At 47.7% G+C, this 13,667-nt stretch overlaps 1 protein-coding gene across 5 annotated transcripts in view; it reads right to left on the bottom strand.

Moving 5' to 3' along the window:
- The window catches only part of ETS1 (ETS proto-oncogene 1, transcription factor), a 121,742-nt gene that overhangs the window by 24,377 nt on the left and 83,698 nt on the right, over window positions 1-13,667 (bottom strand). For all 5 annotated transcript variants that reach the window (XM_044997170.1, XM_044997171.1, XM_044997172.1 and 2 more), the window contains 4 exons: window positions 10,872-10,991; window positions 9,828-10,028; window positions 3,864-3,941; window positions 2,957-3,205 (listed from right to left, as the gene is read on the bottom strand). In XM_044997170.1, the coding sequence (XP_044853105.1) occupies window positions 2,957-3,205; window positions 3,864-3,941; window positions 9,828-10,028; window positions 10,872-10,991 (648 nt within the window). The remainder of the gene's footprint in view (window positions 1-2,956; window positions 3,206-3,863; window positions 3,942-9,827; window positions 10,029-10,871; window positions 10,992-13,667) is intronic.

The raw sequence follows: 13,667 nt of genomic DNA, 5'->3' as shown, positions 1-13,667 counted from the left end.
ACACCAGCTAAGGATTAGGTTCTCTGTATTTAAAAAACAAAGTGCAGGGGGCTAAAAAGGGACCCCAAAATAGCCTTCAATTGCACTCTCTGGGTTCCCTTACTCTGCCTGTTGCTCAACCTCTTTACTGACAAGCTAAGAGTGTAACAGGATCATTCAAGTTCATTAATTTCCCAAACTAGGCTAAAAACAGCTGCTGGGATTGTGTAAGAGCTCCTGAAGAAATTTCCACTGGCTGAGCTGCCTGCGGCTCAGACCCAGATAGTAAATCTCACAGGGGAAAGGAGGGCGGAATGGAGCTGGCACGCCCGCCCAAATATTTGTTGTGTTCTAGTTTAAACAGCTCTTGCAGCAAGAAAAGCTTAACTAATGTGGGTGTGAAAGCCTATTGACATTTTCTTCAATGGCTAATGGGCTGAGTTTTAGGACATTAGCTCCCATTCATCCTAATGGTGTGTTGACTCTGAAGCCTAATGACGATAAGCTAATTGTCAATATTAACTATTTAACTTCTGTCTTGAAGGATTTTAAATTTGAGGTTCCAGCTCAGGTCCATCTCTAATTTACATTATTTTACTACAGGTGACGCAGGTAATGATGCCTATAATTCAGATTGGCCAACACTTTCTATTTATAATTTCTTGTTTTCAGTTGCTTAGAACTTGCCAAATTTCATGCATTTGGACTGAAAATGTCCATACCTCAAGCTGATATATTTTAGGGGGAGAAAATTTCAGCAAAAATGATTCGGCATTTTCTCAGAACAGGGTTAGAGGAAAAAGTGCTTTGCCCATGTTAAAAAATTCATCCTACCATTTTGTTGAGAAGGATTTTCACATAGATGACAAAAGGCCTGACCTCCCTGCCAAATTTCAAATTCCAAACTCCATGCTTTGTAGCAGGAACTTGAAATTTGGCAGGGAGGTCAGGCCTTTTGTCATCTATGTGAAAATCCACCCCCATTAGGTCAAGTTAGGAGCCTTTGAAAAAAATCCTAGTTTGCACATGCTCAATAGAGCCCTGTAGTTTGGCAGCTAAATTCTCCAAAGATTCTATCTGCCCTGAGCATGCGAAGATGGGGAAAAAATCTGTGATCATGTAATGCATATGCACAAGGGAGCCAAGTTCAGGTTGCATGAGTAGCCTTAATTCTGGCATTCCTTAGCTTTTAGGGGCTTGAATTTGCAACCTTAACACTCTTCTAATGTTGTTTTTGTATGAAGCTTATAACAATAAACTTGGGGGCCGGATACCCATTTATACTAAGTCCCCTTTTACACCACTCTGGCGGTATTTAAGAGACCTTATCCCTAATATATTTACACCAACATGAGGGTGCATTTACACTATCAGAGCAGGATTTAGTGTCAACCAGAATCCGGACCACTGTGTTTCTTCAGTCACAAATGAAATGTTAAGGGGTTCACTGATAGAGGCCTCTCTCTCTGATCCTCTTGCCCTGGCACAAGGTTGAGAGGCTGTTATGTCAGAAGAACGCCCTTTCTTTGAGGCTTGTGGGGCCGGTAGGCCGCTATAAGATTGAGTCATGATAGTGAAAGTCTTTCAATAAGAATTAGCAAGATGCCTGCTTTTAAAGTTCAAGAGAAGAGAAGGAACCAAATTAGAAGCTGATCTGCAAAAACAGTCCTTGCAAAAGGGCTTGCCTAAAATTGCAACACAGCTGCCCCTTGGCTCGCCACATCTGCCTAATTTGCCTGTGTTATATAAATGTTTAACCAGCAGAAGTCATTTTAAAAAAAAAAAAACCCTCCCCAACAACCTTTCCCCAGCTTGGAAATTTAAAAAAAGAAAAGAAGAAGAGGATGAAAATAGCCCTGTTAGTGTAACATACATGTGATTCCAATGAGTGGGGGCATGATGCTGGGATTGGCAAAGCAGCTTGATTTTTCACAAACATCCAACCCATGGCATTTTTCAGTTCTTGTTCCACATTAAAAAATTAAACAGATGTAACATTGAGCATCAAGACCAACGCATATCGACACTGGCATTCTGATAAGTATTGGGAGATACCTGGGTTCTGCTCAGTGTGCGATCTCTGGCAGGTCACGTTGCTGCTGTGTGCCTCAGTTTCTCCATCTGTAAAATCGGGATAATGATCCCCTCCTTTGCAAATGGCTTTGTGCTTTATGGATGACACCCACTCCTTGCATAGGACTTATGAGCCAGATCCTCAGCTGGTGTAAATCAGTGTAGCTGCTTTGACTTCAGTGAAGCCAAGTCCACTCAGACCAGTGCAGGATCTGGTTCTGTGTGTTTGGAGTTAAGTAATGTTACCCTAAAAAGGCATTTGGTCTTGGTGTTTAGGGCACAGGAGTTCCGGGTTCTATTTCTGGCTCTGCTATTGACCTCATGTTGAACTGAGACAAGCCAGTATCCTTCTCTCGGACTCAGTTAACCCACCTCTAAAATGGGGATAACAACACTCACCTCACACTGGAGCAGTGAAGGTCAATTCATTGGGCCAGATTCTCAGCTAGTGTAAACTGCAGTAGTGCCATTGAAATCAAAGGGGAGGCAGTGCTACCTAGCGGATAGAGGACTGGACTGGAACTCCAGAAGACCTAGGTTCCATTCCTGGCCCTGCCAGGTGACTTAGGGCAAGTCACCTCACCGCTCTGTGCCTCAGTTTCCCCAGCCGTAAAATGATATGGGCCTCCTCTGTAAAGCGCTTTGAGATCTACTATTCATTATTATTATTTTACACCTGCTGAGGCTTTGGGACATTATATGTAAGTGCGTCCAGACCCTTGGCTAACACACACTGTGGAACTAGTTATGGGGCACTGATGGCTTCTTTGCCTGTGACTCCTGAAAAGGAACATCCAGGGTAGAGGGGACCCTCGTGCGTCTACAGGGGAAGTGAAGGAAACACCCAGGGTGCAGGGAGGCAGTGGAAAGCCAAGCGGAGACTTTGGAGACTCCAGGCCCTTACCTCGACTGGTGCGCCCCATGCACATGTTATCGGGCGTTACAACTTCCTGCTTGATCGTGAAGTAGTCTGTCTGCAGGGAGTCCGTCTGGACAGGGTCACGCAGGATGACCGACGGGTAGTCATTCTCGTACTTGAGGGAGAAGAGCTCCTCTGAGCTGATCGGATGGAGGGTCTGGTAGGATTCTGTGATAAAGCTGGGCTCAGAGAACTCTGACGGAGGCACACACTGTGCATGCTCAATGCCATAACCTGCAGGTGGAACAATTGGGTGTGTTAATGTTAGCTATTGACCAAAAAGACAATGACTCAAAGCTAAACAGACCACTGCTGTTTCTACCTCTCATCTCCTTCAGAAATGCTAAGAACCACAACTCTACCCAAAATCAGTGGGAGGGGCAGATGATCTGAAAGTCAGGTCCTAAGGGTTTCAGATTCATTGCCCAAAATCCAGGCAATAAAAAGCAGAAACCACTTCTAAAAATGTAGGCTGAAGTCTTTAGACTGATGAAGTGATGTCTGTCTGAGACTGCAGACTGTCTGAAGCAACAGCTCGAAAGTGTGCACTTCTCCTGGTCATCCTCAGTGAATGTTAACTCTGAAGCCTAATGATGACCCCCAACATTCACTATCTTTCTGATTATCAAAGGACACAAGACAGAAGAGGGATAATCATACTATGAAAGCTGCACATTCTGCCATGACTGGGGCAGTAATTTGTCAGCACACAAATCAAGTGGGGCTCAGAAGACTGAGAAAAGAGATAACCCTAGAACAACTGTCACTTTTCTAACCACTTCCAGCTATTTTAAATAGGCTAGTGGCCGGCTCACTGTAAGCCAGGTGCAATCATGTTGGACTATGTGGAGGAAAAGAGGAGCAGCTTTGGGGAAAAGGGGCTCAGACTTACTAATGAAGTAGTCCGATGTATAGCGGGATTCTGGGTATGCGGGGTTCACTCCGTTAGCTGAGTATGGCTTTATCTCATCTAAAAGAAGAAAGGGAAGTTAAAGAAACAAGCTCATAGGAATCTCACCTTTGCTGAAACTCTCAGTTATATATGGAGGTCAGAATTTCCAAAAGCATTCAGGTTCCATTTAACCTGGGATTTTCAAAGGATCAGAAGCAAGTTAGGTGTCCAAATCCCTTTGAACTGAGTGCCTAATTCCCTTAGATTCTTTGGAAAAACCTAGCCGTAGGCCCCAATGAGTAGCCTGATTTTTGAGAGGGCTGAAGGGGGTTCCGATCTCAGCTGGAAGCTCTAGGCACTATTGAAATGTTATTAATTACTTGGTGAAAGCCCGTGCAGTTGTACAGGTGATATGGATCAAGTGTAAAAGAGCTGAAGACTGAACCTGTTGATATTCAGAACAAAAAGAGCTTTCAACCAGGCTTCACGCTGGCTCAACATTCTAAGCTTCAGAGTGACAATCATGTCGTTTTGCTATATGGATTATTATTATATTTTAATTATTTTGTTTCCATTCATTTTGACTCCTTTTCATTCTTTTTCATTTAAAAAAAAAAAAAAAGGCCAAACAGGGACATATTGTTCCAGAAAAAATGTCCTCACTTTTCAACCAGCTTTAGTTGTGTGTGTATGCCTAAAACACACCTGTGTTTTGGGCATACATCCCTCTGCTGCTCCTGCCCTGCTCATGTGCAAAGGAAAAAGTGCAAGGCACAGAAGACGCTGTTCCTACATTCATTAGACCTTGCTGCAAAGCCACCAACTTACTCCTACTGAATACTCTTCGGCATGTGTAAGGTAAGCACCTCAAAGTTACAAACACCAGAGTCACGAACTGACCGTCAACCACACACCTCATTTGGAAACAGAAGTACGCAATCAGGCAGCAGCAGAGACAAAACAAAAGACCGAAAAAAGAGCAAATATAGTACAGTACTGTGTTAACGGTAAACTCCTAAAACAATTAAAGGAAAGCAGCATTTTTCTTCTGCAGAGTAAAGTTTCAAAGCTGTATTAAATCAATGTCCAGTTGCAAACTTTTGAAAGAACAATCATAATGGTTTGTTCAGAGTTACAAACAGTTCAGAGTTAAGAACAACCTTCATTCCCAAGGGGTTCGGAACTCTATGTACAGCACCTAGCACAATGGGGCCTGATCTTGGAAATTAATTAATTAATAATAACTGTACACTCAATACACATCTCATTTCACCCCTTTCCATCCATCACATCAGTGCTTTCCCATGCGGGAGCTGATTTTGTCTTCCCAGTTTGGAAGCAGCACAGTGTCTGCTTTGGCTTTTGTTGTTCCCACCTCGCTCATTGCAGGAGCAGCTGCAGAGCGCCCAGCGCCTGGACAGACACGGGGTAACGGGACATTACAAAGGGCAACAAAACTAAAAGCACGAATTGCTCTGCCTGTGTTTATTTCTGCTGAGGCTGGAGAAAAACTAACCAAAGATAATGCACGTTCACTCGAAGAAGGCTAATTTTGGCCTCCTCTCCTGGGATTGCAGGGTGGAAAATAGTCTCAAACAAAGGAAGGTTTTGTGGAGAGAGACCTAATCCCGAGTGCGCTTTTCCCCTCCCCATGGAGTCTGCCAAGCGGCAGGGTGGGTGACCACAGGGAAAGGGTGGGACTAGGTTAAAAAGGGCAACTTTCAGCTAGGTTTACAGTCATGCAGAGGGCACTGATGGCTGCTGGTAAATGGGAGTTATTTTAGGAAGAAATCTGGAAAAATATGACTGCAAACACCCAAATACATGAAGGAAAAATCGCCCAGCTGCTGCCATTTTTATACCTTGCGCAGCCTGTGGTAGGTGAGTCACTCGCTCTGAAAGAGCTAACAGGAGAGGCATGTTAATAAGAGGGACCGGGAGGTTGCCATGTGTCCTCATGTGACCTAATGCTTCTGGGTGGTTTAGTGAAGTGAAGCTACATGCTTTGGGTCTCACAAACACAGCCCCGGCCCTGCTCCCGCTGACGAGAATGGCCAGCTAGTCTTGGGAACGAAGAGCTGATGATTAAGACACTAGATTAAGGTTCAAGAAACGTTCGCTCAATTCCCAGCTCGGCCAATGCACAATGGGTAATTTGCTCCATCGCTCCGTGCCTCAGTTTCCCATCTGTAAAACACGGATAGAAAAATCTGTCTTGTCCATTTACATTTTAAAACCTAGCAGAGATTTTGTGTTTGTACAGCACCTAGCACAATGGAGCCCTGATTTGGGGCAGAGCTTCTGGGTGGCATTATAATGTGAATAATAAGGATCCTTCCCATTGATTATATTAGGAGCAGGAGCAGGCCCTGTCTTCCCAGTTTGGAAGTCACAAGGTTTCTGCCCTTTTTATTATTCAGAAGTACTTTTCAGCCAAGGATCACAGAGTGATTTACAAACATTGCCCTGGGCCTCTGAGAGGCATGCAAACAACCGTGTTTTACAGACAGGGACTGAGGCATGCAGGCTCTATGTGATTTGCACAAGGTGACACAGCATGTGTGGAGAACAGATGGAAATAGAACCCAGGCATCCTGAGTCCCAGTCCCTCGCCCGGAGGATAAGATGGACAGAACTGCATCTTTATTCTTGTCCTCAAACTCTTGCAGGAGAAACAGCCAGTGCTGAATCCAGGGCCTGGCCTGTAAAAAGGCTTTTAGTTTTCTTCTAAGGGCATCTATCTACCTAGGTAATTACATGACCTTCAGTACCGCAGAGTCTGAGCACCTACACATATAGTAGATTTAACGTCACAAACTCCCCCCGCCCCATGAGGTAAGAAAGCATTCTCCATATTTTACAGCTGGGGAAACTGAGGCATAGAATGCCATATCCTCAAAGGTATTTAGGCACCTAGCTCCCACTGAAATCAATTCCCAGCTGTGGTACAGACTCCGTTGGGGATGTCACTTCGGCCCAGATGCTCAAAGGGAAATTAATGGGAGTTAGACACTTAAATACCTTTTAGGATCTCAGCCCAAGTGACTTGCCCCAGGGAGTTGGTAGAAGAGCTGAGAATTGAAACCACATCTCCTAAGTACCGAGTGCCTTAACCACAAGACCATCCCGCTACCGTGGGTGACTTTACCAAGCGCGCAATAAAAACTAACGGAAAAAGAAAAGAACTGAAAAGATGCTGGAGCCAAACAAGGAGCAGAAAAAACACAGGCTGCTGCAGCAACCATGCACACCCATGTTTACCTTTGCAAACCACTGGTGACAGTAAAATTAGCAATCAGTAATTAACCTCCGTTTGACAATGCATTTCTTGGATGGCACAGAATCCCCCTCCTCTCCAAGCCACCGAAGTCGGATTACTGGCAAAGGCAGGCGGTGGATGCAATGGATATGGAAACGTAATGCAATGGAAGCGTGGGCTACGGAACAGCCCTAGGAAGAACTAGATGCTGTATCACGGGGTTGAGAGTGGGCTACCGTGTGTTTTAATTTGCTCAGCGCCCCTGCGTTTTCTGGGCCCTTCGCCGTGTGTTAGCAATTCCTTGGTAGCGCAGTAGGGAGAATGCAGCAAGGTGGTCTCAGGATCTCCACTGATTCAAACTGGGGCAGCTGCTCCTTTAAATTCTCAGTGAAGGAGCAGTATCTTCACGGTGTCTTAAAACCCACCATCTTCCCACTTGCTCCAGACTTTTAGTCCCCATTCAGCAAAGCAAGTCAGCACATGCCAGATCCAACGCCCATTCCATTGACTTCGGTGGGCCATAAATCTTGGGGAAATTAATGAGATTACAGCAGATGCTCAAAGTCAAGCATGTGCTTTAGTACTTTGCTGAATTGGATGTGCCTGCTGCCACTATTTGTGTCTCAATTACACAGCCCAGGCTCCTCATCAGTGATTTAGGTAGCTCTGTCCCTCCAAGATAGCGGATCAGACACTTTGCATTTCTATAGCACTCTCCCCTCTGGAGATAGTTTATGAAAATCAAGATCCACAAAAGGTGGTACGCATGGATAGACAGAGATCACTTCACCCACCCGCTCTGAAATGCAGCCACCTCTGGTGTGGAACACAACTGCTGTTTAACCACACCCAAGGAACAAAGAAAAATAGTTTCCAATTGCGACTGGAAAGTTTGGGTGTGATTCAAAAGTATTGGCCTAGCTTCTCTCATTTGAAGTCAATGATTAAAATTCCCAGTGGAACCAGTTAGGCCAAGGGTGAATGCCTTGGGAAAAAAAAACCTCTTTCATTTCTAGGAATGCAGAATGTCCCTGCCTTGCCCTGGAATTCAGCCAAGAAGCTGGTGTTAACACCCTTCCTCTTTCAAAGAGTGCCAGGAGCTCTTCACTGACCACAACTGGCCAGGACCCTCTGCTTTATGTTTTATCGGAAAAACGACATCTCCCGCAGCACCCAGTGCCGACTTGGGTATGTCTCCATTTGAGCAGGGCGGTGTGGTTCCCAGTGTGCACACACGTACCCAGGCTAGAGCCTAAAAACAGCCATGCAGCCACAGCGGCACGGGCCACGGCGCAGGCTACCCATCTGAGTATGTACCAGGGGTCCAGCAGGATTGTACTCAGGGCGACTAACGTGAACCCTGCCCGTGCTGCCATGGACACGCTGCTATTTTTAGGCACTCAGTCGAGCTGAGCTAGTCTGGGTATGTGCATACGAGCTGGGAATCACCCCTCCCCACTCAAAGGTAGACAGACTCTCAGAGGAAAGGGCATCAGCTGCATAGGGTTGCCAAGTTTCTAATCGCACAAAACCGAACACCCCGCCCCTTCTCCAGGCCCCGCCCCTTCTCCGAGGCCCCACCCCTGCTCGCTCTATCCCCCCTCCCTCCGTTGCTCCCTCTCCCCCACTCTCACTCACTTTAACTGGGCTGGGGTGGGGGGTTGGGATGTGGGAGGGGGCCTGAGACCTACGGCTGGGGGTGCAGGCTCTGGGGTGGGCTGGGGATGAGGGGTCTGGGAGAGGGCTCTGGGATAGGGCAGGGAGTTGGGGGGCTGGGGGGACATGGGCTCTGGGCTGGGGGTGTGGGCTCTGGGTGGGACCAAAAATGAGGGGTTCAGGGTGCAGAAGAGGGCTCCGGGCTGGGGCAGGGTGTTGGGGTGCAGGGGTTTGAAGACTCTAGCTGAGGGGTATGGGCTCTGGATTGGGGCCAGAGATGAGGGGTTTGGAGTGAAGGAGGGGGATCCAGGCTGGGAGCTGGGGACCAGGGGTCGGTGAGCTCTGGGGTGGGGCTGGGGATGAGGGGTTTGGGGTGCAGGAGGGCGCTCAGAGCTGGGGCAGGGTGTTGGGGTATTGTGGGGGTGCAAGCTCTGGGAGGAAGTTTGGGTGTGGGAGGGGACACCGGGCTGGGGGAGGGGGTTGGGGTGCAGGAGGGGGTCCGGAGTGCGGGGTCCCGGCGGCGCTTACCGTGGCTCCCAGGAAGTGGCCGGCAGGTCCCACGTGCTGCCCTCACACCCGCAGGCACTGTCCCCGCAGCTCCCATTGGTCACAGTTCCCAGCCAGTGGTAGCTACGGAGTCGGCACTCAAGGCAGGGGCAGAGCGCTGAGCCTCTCTGGTCGCTCATGCACCTAGGGGCTGCAAGGACCTGGTGACCACTTCTGGGAGCCATGCGGCGGTAGGGAAGGCAGGGATCCCGCCATAGCCCTGGGCCCCTGGCGACCAGACTTGGCAACCCTAGCTGCATAGAACCATAAACACCACTTCCGGCGACAGCTGTATGTTCCTAAGAGGTCTCCCATCCAAATACTAGATTCTGTTTAGCCGAAAAGTCTGGAGGCATCACTGTGCCAGAGGTTGGTAAATTACTGAATTCTACTGCATTCAGACCCGAAGCCGGGCTTTTGAAGGGCCTGAGATTCAGTTTGCCTCTTTAATACATGCATCCAAGGCCCCTTGGTGTAGCCCACGTGGTGACCCACTCAGTTACCTTTCTGTAGGATCTCCAGATGTTCCCAGAGAATATCTCCCACGAAGTCAGGCGCTAGCTCGAGGAAGCAGTCCTTGCCCAGAGCGCAGAGGGCAGCCCCATTCATGCAGAACTTCTGGAAATCCACATCCTTCAGACTGAACTCATTCACAGCCCACATCACCCAGTCCCGTACATGAGTCTCCGTCCACTGCTGGGGGTCTGCACCAAGGGGTCACGGGAGACAGCCATTAATAGGACTTCTCAGGAAGTTAATAGTCAGGGATCTACAGTGGTCACTTCACCCGCCCTCTGAAATGCTGCTGCTTCTAGTGTGGAACACAGCAGCCGTTCAATCACCATGTGTTACAGACACACCACATCAGTGGGGACCAAAATATCAGCAATCCCTACAACTATACAAACTGGGGCAGTGCCCCACAGATCCCACCTTTGGGTTGACATAAGTATAACGTACAATGGTGGGGAACATCATCAGCTTAGCTTCATCCTGTAGGGACGAGTGTTACTTTTGTCTGCCACTGCAGAGCCTCTCTCTGCTCCTAACCCTGGCTTGAGACAAAGTTTATAACAGCCCATGTTCTCCCTGTGGGAATCAGTCTTCCAGTATCTTTTTTTTTTTCATTCAAACCACAAGCACCCTGCAGGTTCTGCCAAAGGACACCTGACACTTCTGCCCATAGTAAAAATTAAAGGAGCTGAACATCTCCCATGACACAATAGTCAGAGGTAGAGGGTCCCTGTGCTGCCTGGAGAGGGAACATAATTAAAGGCGGTATTGCTCACTGCGGCAGATGAGAGCAAAGATTGTCTCAGCTTCTGAATGGGGTGGACAGAGATCATGTAGGTCAATCTGTCAAGCAACGGAGGAAGATATCACCTGTGTATTCCTCCAGCCAGAGAAGCCAGGGTCGAGGTGATGGCAAGAGAGATGGAATGGAAAGGAGCAAGAGGTTTGGAGAAGAGGATATTTCAGATGAAGAAATGCCTCGTGGTTTTGCCCATTGCACAGGGCTCTGCCCATTGGGCACTACTGTGCCATACCTTTGGGGATTCCCAGTCGCTGTTGCTCTTTCGTGAAGCCGCTGAAGGTGGCCTTCAGCGCCTGGGACATCATTTCTTTACTGCTCGGGGTTAGCAAAGGCACATCTGCACATTCCATATCTGAAAGAAGCAGAGGAAGAGACAAATAAACAAACTCACCGAATCTCATGCCCCACTAAGGCAGAGGATCACAGCATTTGGAGCCACAGGAATTATACACCCAGAACTGAATCAGAAAAATAAGTGAGCCTAACAACGTGAACTGAAACCGCCTCCCAGCTGCCTTACAACTTCACCCACAAACTCCCCAGCAGGATAGCATGTGACAACGTATCACATCAATGCAGCACAGGTTGGAAGTGGTAGTTTTAACCTGGGGTCATGCCACTGTTTCAAGGCTGTTCTTGGGTAAGGGACACTGCTGGGATAAAAACAATGGGCCTGATTCTCTTTTCGGTTATCCTGGTGTAAATCAGGAGCATCTCCTTCACTGATGTCAATGGAGTTATACCAATGCAAAAGCACGGAATGATACTGACTTCCTCTGCAAAGTGCTGTGAGATCTGCTGGTGAAAAGCGCTAGGCAAGAGCTAGGTTTATTATTATTAAGATGGGGAAAGTCAGACCTTAGTGTTTTTTTAAACAGAAAACCACAAATCTATTATCGACACTATAATTATACCTTAAAATCGTTTACTACACATGATTTTTAAAAGGCCTCTAGGGTCTGCTCCAAAGCCCATTGAAATGAATGCAAAGTCGCCCATTGACTTCACTCAGCTTTGGGAAGTTCTTTCAGGGCCTGATCACCCCATTGAAGTCAGCAGAAACGGTAGGTTTCCCACATGAATAGTCCTATTGATTACAACCAGATTATTCAGATCCTTAAAAGAGACACACGTGCGTCGGTGCTTTGCTGGACTGGGGTCTTTACACAGTACTGTAACGTTCTGATGTGGTGTAGCTGAGCTAGAATTCCATTGGCGCAGATGCAAAGGGGAATCTCTAGGCTGACAGACACAGACACGCCCACTCCGGCTCTCTGATTTACGGGGTTTATGTAGTATAACATCACTCCACAAGGTCTAAGGGCTGGCCATGATTGAGCCATCACAGAATGAGCTGCTGGCTACCATACAACCAAAGCGTTTCACAGACATCAATCAGTTAAGCCTCACAAGCCCCCTGTGGAACCCGGTAGCATGAAAAAGGGAAAAACAGAGTTGGCTGAACACTTCAAAGTGCCCCAAAAGGTTTTGATTAGGTGAAAACTGAAGGGTGTGGGGGAGGAGTATTACTTCCCCTGAGTTGGTTTGCCCCATGCCCAGCGCTGGATTCCCAGCCATAGAGCCTAGGGAAAAAGAGGGAGAGGAAGAGATGGAAGCACAGGGAATCTTAGAAAAAGTCCCTTTGTAACAAGATGCAGCGTGACGAAAACCCAGCAGAAAAGCCATTCAAGGAAGGAGGCGAACAAAGAGCTGGAAAATCCCGAATTAACACAGAGTTACATAACGCACGATCCATACAGTGAAGCAATCGCTGAGTCAGTCACTGAGCAATGCATGGCCACCCCCACCAGAGCCAATGATGTCAGCCCAGAAATTTGGACCTTGAGTAAATCCTGGTGAGGAGCATTTATATGGCAAGAGCCACTTCGGTTTTCAGGGCAGCTGCAATAAAATATAGATACACCTCTACCCCGACATAACACTGTCCTCGGGAGCCAAAAAAATCTTACAGCATTATAGGTGAAACTGCATTATATCGAACTTGCTTTGATCCACCGGATCCCCGCCCCTCTGGAGCACTGCTTTACTGCGTTATATCCAAATTTGTGTTATATTGGGTCGCGTTATATCGGGGTAGAGGTGTATATATATTTGTTCAAAAATCCCTATCCTCCCAATTAGAGATCTGACCCTTGAAGTGCTCATTTTTCAAACACACTTTTGAAATATAATGTTACTGCAGAAGAAAGACGTCATAAAAAAAATTGTCACCAAGCCTTTAACCCTGCTGTAGCACTGTAGGTCTCAAAGCACTTTATGGAGGCAGGTAGATTTTACAAATGGGGAAATTGAGGTACAGAGCGGTAACATGACTTGCTTAAAGTCGGTGGCAGATCCGGGAGTTCATCCAAATGTTTTTGTTTGAATGACAAAAAGCTTTTCAATAAAAGGGAAATTTTCACTGCAGAAAATTCCATTTCTGTCAAAAAAACCTGATTTTTTTTAAATGAATGTCTGGCTCTGGTTGCCAAAAATTAAAATTTGAGCTCTCATTGAAATCCTAGCCAGCTCTATTGAGGCCATGTCTACACTACCACTTATGTCAGCAGAACTTATGTCGACACAAGTTACACCGACCTAAGCACCAGTGTGGACAGTGCTATAACGGTATAGCTTCTCCCACCAACATAGCTACCACCATAGGCGCTGATTTCTACTTGCCCCCTCTGCCCCCGGCCCCACCCAGACTCCACCACCCCTGCACCGCCCCCCATTCCAACCCCTTCCCCAAAGTCCCCGCCCCAACTCCGCCCCCTCCCTGCCCCGGCCCCGCCGCTTCCCCTGAGCACACCAAGTTCTGCTCCTCCTCCCTCCCTCCCAGAGCTTGCTGCGCCACCAAACAGCTGTTTGGTGGCGGCAAGCTCTCGGAGGTAGGTGGAGGTGGAGGTGGAGGAGCGGGGACATGGTGCACTCAGGGGAGGAGGTGGAGACGGGGCGGGGAAGGGAGCTTGGCTGCCGGTGGGTGCAGCGCACCCATAATTTTTCCCCATGAGTGCTCCAGCCCCAG

The sequence above is a fragment of the Mauremys mutica genome, chromosome 22 (assembly GCF_020497125.1).
Source record: "Mauremys mutica isolate MM-2020 ecotype Southern chromosome 22, ASM2049712v1, whole genome shotgun sequence".
Lineage (NCBI taxonomy): Eukaryota > Metazoa > Chordata > Testudines > Geoemydidae > Mauremys > Mauremys mutica.
The sequence above is the reverse complement of the archived record's forward strand: the minus strand, read 5'-3'. Positions and strand labels throughout refer to the sequence as shown.